The sequence below is a fragment of the Glycine max genome, chromosome 14 (assembly GCF_000004515.6).
Source record: "Glycine max cultivar Williams 82 chromosome 14, Glycine_max_v4.0, whole genome shotgun sequence".
In the NCBI taxonomy this organism is placed as follows: domain Eukaryota; kingdom Viridiplantae; phylum Streptophyta; class Magnoliopsida; order Fabales; family Fabaceae; genus Glycine; species Glycine max.
Window position 1 is genome coordinate 5,148,855 of NC_038250.2, and position 7,806 is coordinate 5,156,660.

The 7,806-nt window shown below is 33.3% G+C and overlaps 1 protein-coding gene across 1 annotated transcript; it reads right to left on the reverse strand.

Moving 5' to 3' along the window:
* Positions 1-2,753: 2,753 nt before the first annotated feature.
* On the reverse strand, positions 2,754-7,568 carry LOC100787973 (cucumisin). The gene is made up of 10 exons (XM_003544105.5): positions 7,411-7,568; positions 7,165-7,259; positions 6,681-6,775; positions 6,355-6,589; positions 4,782-5,304; positions 4,589-4,692; positions 4,281-4,502; positions 4,016-4,130; positions 3,710-3,923; positions 2,754-3,413 (listed from the first exon to the last, which is right to left on the reverse strand). Exons 1-10 carry the CDS (start codon positions 7,492-7,494, stop codon positions 2,890-2,892), a joined length of 2,211 nt encoding a protein of 736 aa, XP_003544153.2. The 5' UTR covers positions 7,495-7,568; the 3' UTR covers positions 2,754-2,889.
* Positions 7,569-7,806: the final 238 nt, after the last annotated feature.

Sequence of the window (7,806 nt, forward strand, 5' to 3'; positions counted from 1 at the left end):
GAGAGTGGAGCAAGCCTTGCTTAAGGAAATGAATTGCACTTTGTCACTTTCGGGGTTCAGTTTCAAATTTCAATCATTCATCAGCTTTCGAAAACTACAAATTTAATATCTTGCCAAGCCCATTGGAGATTCCCCAACGATCAGCTTGCATTCGGCCGTTCCTTTGGGCACCTTTGCATTTTTGCTTGATCACCCAGCAACGAAAGTGAAAAGACTAAAATGTCCTTCACCTTTTGCTTATAAAAAACAAGAGTGACTTATCGGTACAAGTCCCTATTCATGCGTCGTTTTTGTTCTTCTTCTTTCCTTCTTCTTTCTTCACTTCCTGTGTCGCTGTGGTTGTTCTTCTTCCTCTTTCTTGCCTCGTTTCACTCCGTTGGTGCTTGTTCTTCTTCCTTCGTGGGTGTTGGTCCTCCATTCGTGGTTTTTCTTGTTGGTGGCTCCTGATCCTTTGCTGCTTCTTTTTCCTTTCGTCTTCTTCATTCTCCTTTGAGGTAAGTATTCTCCTGGCCTTATCATACTTATTTTTTGTGCATTGTGTTGCTACTCCTTCGTTGTTGTTGTTTTTCTGAATGAATGATTTTATTGTTTTGGATATTGTTGATATTGGTTTCATGTTGTTGTTTGAAGCAATGTCACAGACAAAAATGGTGTTTTTTTTTTAAAAAACCCCATACAGATTATGGCAACCCGTATGAACCATACAGATCAGCAATCCGTATGACCCATATGGATTGACAATTCGTATGGGTCATACGGATTGCTGATCCGTATAAACCATACGGATTAGTAATCCATATGACCATACGGATTGATGATCTGTATAAGTCATATGGATCACCAATTCGTATGTTCTAATTTTTTTTTACATACCTCTTTTTCTTCGGTGACGAATAACGATCCAACTTCACTGTATACTCCTGAACAACGCATGTACACCATCGGAGACAAAAAACACTTGGAAAAAGAGGCTAATGGAAGTAACTTACACTAAGGGAGTGGGATTTTGTAGAAACAAAGACGCTGCAGAAATGAAAAATAGATATTGCTATTTATAACCAAAAATACCCATGAAAGTATTTTTTCGGCATTTTGAAAATGTGTTGGGTGTCCCAAGCAGATGCCCTTACATTTTGCTGCATGATATCCATGGCTACAGTGAAAAGCCACTTTGAAAGAATCCAAATGATCTCAAATTAAATAATATTGTTTCATCTTTGTTGCCAAATTAATTATGGGTGTTTAGACATTATGTTAGAATTCATTATGTTAGGAAAAAAAAAGTTAGATTTTTGCTCAAGGCTATATGTCTATGTCTCCATAGTCTCTCTGTCTATGTCTCCTTCTTTAGTCTCCCACAAGTCTATGTGTCTACATTGTGTCAATTTTGTAATCTTTTCGAGTCTTTATCGACACCGTCTTTGGTTTCTACTTTTGCGAGTTACTTCAACGTGTCACTCTCTATATCTGTCTACAATCTCCAATCTCTCGTGAAAGTTGAACTCTGCCTTTGTATTGTGAATCTGCTCTCGATGTAGCAGTGCAACCTACACCATATCTATATGTCATAAAATTCTCTGAACTCCTTGAACTAGTTTATTTTTGTTTTTCCCACAAAACATTCTACACAAATATTGAGAATGCATTGATTCAATTATCATTTAAATTAAGTGTGATCTCTATCTTACCATTGGAATTGTCCTTGTAATTATTAGGAAAATTATTTCATTACTTAGGAAGCTGATTGCAACGAGAAAGTTGTTTCAAATGTTTTATATTGCATGAAGGTTAATGCTTTCATTTCGAAATTTCCTTTGGAATCCACCTTAGCATGGGTGGCTTTTACATGCACACATAGTGTTTTCTTTTTTGGGTTATATTTTAATACTTATTAGTAGTAGAATTTTTCAAATCACAAAAATTGAATCGAACCAAACTATAAAAGATTGATTTGGTTTGGTTTGAATTTCATAAATAATCTAAACCGAACCAAATTATACCGTATATAATTTTTTTGTTTGATTCAAATTAATTTTACACCAAAAACACACCACAAACACCTCTACACATCAGCATGGTATTTTGGCCTAAATAGATTCGGTGGTTCTCACATTTGTCTCAAGACATACAATATCAATAAATCTTCTCTCTCTCAAGGAGATAATTTATTATTTCTTATTTGTTTAAGAAAAATGCTAACAGCATCTCTTTGATTTCTTTGAGAGCAATTAATCTTTTCTTTTACCAACAATTTTAATTTACTTCTAGACAAAAGCTAATCCATTGAGCTCATATGCTTTTATTTTAAAGTTACAGTATGTATTTGAGTTTTATATTTTTTCCACATCAATTATTTTATTTCATTTTTCTTTTTTCATCTCTCATTTTGTTAAAAAAACTGTAAAGACAAATTATGTAGTTACAATTTTTCTTAATTTATACTAAAATTAATTTTTTTTAATATATATATATATATATTAAAAAAAAGTTTATAATTTTAGTATATATTAAGGATGGCCAAAAGTCCAGCTAGATGAAACAGGGAAACTAAGACGGAGGGGCCACCACACTGCTCACGGGCCCAGTTGTCTGGCCTAGTAGTAAGTCACGGGCCATCATTTTGTAGGTATTGTTTCTATTGCCTTGCTCACGCAAGAATTAAGAATTAAACATAAGAGAATTTATAATATGATTTTTTTATTAGTAGGAATTAAAGATATTGATAGGGATTTTATAATAATTTACCCAATCTGTTTAACTAATTAAGATAAATCTTAATTCAATTTATTATATGGTCTCGGACTATTATTTATCTCTAGTCCCGACTAATCTTCATGAAACATATAATCTAGATTTTGACTTTAGAAAGAAAAAATTAATGACACTAAATTATGTATCACCATACACTACAATGGGGCTTCTAACTTGAAAAGTTCCATCATCCCAAACCAGAGAAGCAGACAGTATATCCGGATTGACATTCCCTTCAATTATGACGGAGAATGACTTCTTCTGCCCAATTGATGTGAAGGACAGAACATTTGGTTTCACTTGAATATCTATCAAAGATGGAGATACCACTTTGGCTTTATAACTAGACGTTGCCAATCCCACATTTGTAACTGTTCTATGGAAAATACGACTGAAAGATGAGACGTTTACATAAAGAGCTAATGATGGGAGATTAAGGTCATATACAGCTTCCTTTTTAGCATGTTTGCTGCATCTACTATGATCTTTAGTGAGAACTCGAAGCATTTCATCTGTATAGCCCTCTCCACACAAGAACTTGACATAATCCGCTTCGCTAATATCATACACTAAACCAGGATTTGCCGCCTTAAGAGGATTAATTAGACCCGCGCCATATGCGAATTCAGCATCAGGATTAAGAGTAGGACTCATTGGTGTGGCTGTTAATTGAAATGTAAAAGAGAGTCATATACTTTGTTGACTAATTAGAAGCATAACAAGTAACAATGATAAAGAAACATTGACTTTCTTAATAGATACATTATAAAAGTAAGAAAATTAATTAGAATACAATGAAATTATAAAAATTTGATTTATACGGTTATCCAATCACAAATAACTATGTTAAAGGACTTGAATTCTATAGTAATTATCTTAGAAAGCTATACTAAATATTATTTTTGATTGGTTGACAACATTAAATAAATCTTAAAAATAAATGCAGAACAATTGTTACCAGTGGTCATTAGTGCAGACTTGATCATAGCAGGAGACCAATTGGGATGAAATGATTTGACATATGCAGCTGCAGCTGATACATGAGGACAAGCCATTGAAGTGCCAGATTCTATGTTGTATTGAACTGCTCTTTTGTCACCTTTAAATTCTGAAATTGTATAGACTGGAGACCATGCAGCTAGAATATTAACTCCCGGGGCTGCGAGATCAGGCTACAATATCATGAAAAGCATCAATGAGCATCTTCAGGTTGAAGATGACAATTGGACGTGGATTTTGCCATTGAAAATCATTTTGGAGTTACCTTGAGAGTGTTTGGTGTAAGTGGATTTGGACCTCTAGATGAAAATGAAACTATGAAAGGGGTTTGTGAATCATCGTTGTCTTCGTCACTCCTAAATATTGTGGCCGTCGAATTTCTGCCAATTGGGAAGCATTTAATGAAACAGGTTGAAGTCAATAACTTAACTTTTAAATAAATGTCTTTCTGTCCTAGAGAAGTCTTAAATAATGTTTTTTAAGATACTGATTAACATTTGTCTTATAGATAAGAAAATATGGACCAATACCTCAATGAAACCATGTAAGAATGTATTAGTTTAAAGTTCCTTAAACTAATGAAAGCTGTGGGCAGTGCATAAGTGAATGGAGCATCTTTTACATCAGTGGCTCCAAGAAGCATCCCAGCTGCCCCAGACAAATCCCCAACTTTTTTAGGACTCGCGTTTCCGTCACACAGAACGATCTTTCCTTTCACCAAATGTTTATCCACAGAGTTAACGTAGCAAAACCTGAGCAGTAGTAAAATATGAAATTCAAATCCAATTTCTTTTACTAAACGAGGAAAAATCACAAAATTGGATTCATATTCTGATACCTGGATGTGGAACTATTATATCCATCAGCAGTGTTAGGTACATCTCCAGCATAAACCAGTGGAAACATTTTGTTTTTGAGATCAAAAGTGTTAATTGAAACCCCCTGTATACAAAGCAGAGTCGTTCATAAAAATTAAACTTATTATTATAATTTCATATAGTTAAACTACAAGTTATTAAAAAAAAGGGTACCTCAAAAACCATGCCGTTGCCCAATTGCACCTTAGTAAGGAACTTTCTGCCAATAGTGCTAGCTGCCACAGAGAGTATCCATGGCGAATAAGTTGTGATAGAGGATAACCCTGGACCCGAATTATCGGCTGATTTTGACGTTAATATACCTCTCTTCATTGCATGGAAACTTCCTATATCAAATGCGCTTTGGAAATACGGAATGTACACTATACTAGTAAGTCCGGTTGAAATGGAAATTATATCAACTCCATCAGCAATTGCTTCATCAAATGCTGCAAGGGTTTCAGCTTGAGGACAACCTATTTTGATCCAACATACTTTGTATATAGCAATGCGTGCTGATGGAACACCTCCACGGGCTGTCCCTGAGGCAAACCCTAGTAGACTTGAAGACTTAACCAAATTTCCAGCAATTGTTGATGCAGTGTGTGACCCGTGACCTTGTACATCTCTAGGTGATATGCTATCTTCTTTGGCATAGTCACCTTCGATGTTAAAGTATTTTGCTCCAATTATTTTTCTGCATACAAGTGGTGACACGCTTTAGTAAAGAATGATTTTTTTTACACCACACCACAAGTATCCTCCATTGAAAGCAATTTTGTTTGAGTCGGATAAGATCACTTTATATCTCACAAGCTTTTGATTCAAAATGTGATGTTAAGTTTTTTTTATGTAATTGATTATGGATTGATTGGAGTCTAGTCGAAACCATATAATAAATTGAAAGTATATTTATCTCAATTGGTTAACTAGATTGAGTAAATTATCATAAAATCCCTATCAATATCTTTAATTCTTACTAATAAAAAAACCATATTATAAATTCTCTTATCTTTAATTCTTAATTCTTGCGTGCGCAAGGCAATAGAAACAATACCTACAAAATGATGGTCCGTGACTTACTACTAGGCCAGGCAACTAGGCCCATGAGCAGTGTGGTGGCCCCTCCATCTTAGTTTCCCTGTTTCATGCTAGCTGGACTTTTGGCCATCCTTAATATATACTAAAATTCTAAACTTTTTTTAATATGTATATATATTAAAAAAAAAATTAATTTTAGTATAAATTAAGAAAAATTGTAACTACATAATTTGTCTTTACAGTTTTTTTAACAAAATGAGAGATGAAAAAAGAAAAAATGAATTAAAATAATTGATGTGGAAAAAAAATATAAAACTCAAATACATACTACTGTAACTTTAAAATAAAAGCATATGAGCTCAATGGATTAGCTATTGTCTAGAAGTAAATTAAAATTGTTGGTAAAAGAAAACATTAATTTCTCTCAAAGAAATCAAAGAGATGTTGTTAACATTTTGTTGAAATTTTTTATTCTAATAATTAATGTGGGTTAATATTATAATTAATTATATTAACTATTTATTATTAGTATATCCTAGCCAAGAGCAAGACTAATCCTTTTTTAGTTAATGGGTCTTATCACAAAATTTTGCTGATTGTGTCATTTTTAATAAATTTGATCTAACAATAAAAAATATTTTAAAAAACAAAAATATGTTAAAGAATGTGTTAGTGTTCTTTGTGAGATATATCAATAGATGATTACTTGTTACAGGTAAAGTTGTGGCATGATCCCTTCCATTTGCTTGGTGGAGGACCAAATCCTTCATCACTGAAGCTCTTAGACTCAGGCCAAAGTCCTGAGTCTATTACTCCAACAATTATGTCTCTCTCTAAACTTGTTCTTTGGATTTGCTGTGAAACGCCTATGAAGTCCCACGATCTAGTCGTCTGCAGACGACTTTTCCTATTTGGGAAAACAGAGACAACATTGTCCATTTCTGTTACAATACCAAAGTATTAATGCTATGGTTTTCCTTTGAGTGAATATTTTAAGCAATAGTTGGGATATAAAGGAGGAGATTAAAGTACCTGCCATTCTTTGTGCTTCCTCTTCTGTTAACTTGATGACGAAACCATTAAAGCTTTTTTTGTAGCTGTGAAGTATAGCTTCTGGTTCAAAGTCGCTGGATAAATGCACATTTGGATGGTCAATCTTACAATACTTTTTTCGCATAACAAACAAAGGATTATGTGCCTAGTTACAATGATTAATAGATTCATATTATTCAGTGATTAAGATTTATGAGATATTTGTGAAGTATCTACAAAACTTTTTTTTATCCACAAATGTTAATGGTTAATTTGTTTGTTTTTGTTAACAGGAAGAATCAAACCCACAGACTTTTCCCTTTTTTATCTAAAGCATTTCCAAAACTTATATACTCTAGAGTTGCCAATCAAGAAGCTTTGGTAATGCTGGAACTAACTTAAACATGGCTTTCATAAAGAATGATGATGTTATCATGAAACAAGGATTAGACAATAGACATAATTTATAGGATTCAATTTCAACCTGCCAAGGACTTTTTGCGCCATGGTTATATGAAGGGAAGGTAAGGAAGCAGAGTCCATGCCCTTAGGGTGGTCGCCCATGTAGACAATGTAAGTCTGTATTCAGAAAATGAAAATATTAAATTCAAGAGAAGAATTTGTAAGCACCATCATCTTATAATAAAAGTGTAAAGCTAACAACAGAAGGGAAAAGTATGCATCTAGTAAAATATTATAATGAAAGAATGAAGAATGTGCATATATTTGCCTTCCGATCATTCTTGGAATATGTCTGATTAATAATCAGACAGCAGATAAGTGTGAAAAGAAGGCTTAGCCTTAAAGAAATCATATTTGCCGGAGGATATCAATGAAAAGCTGAAAGTTTTAAGGAGGAGTCGATGAATGGGCACATGCCTGTTCCACGAAAGATTATTTATGCCGGAGAAAGTGTACTTTGTTTATTTTATTTTATTTTATTAATTGAAGTTAGTTTCTTAAAAATTGTCATTGAAGGGAATTTCAACACATAATCTCTCTCTTTCCTTTTACCTTCAACCTTCTCCGACCACTATCAACTTTATATTTTCAAATCAACATTCAACATAAACTGAGGGTGTGTAGTTCTTAATCCCACCATTAAAATTTATTATATATAATTTCA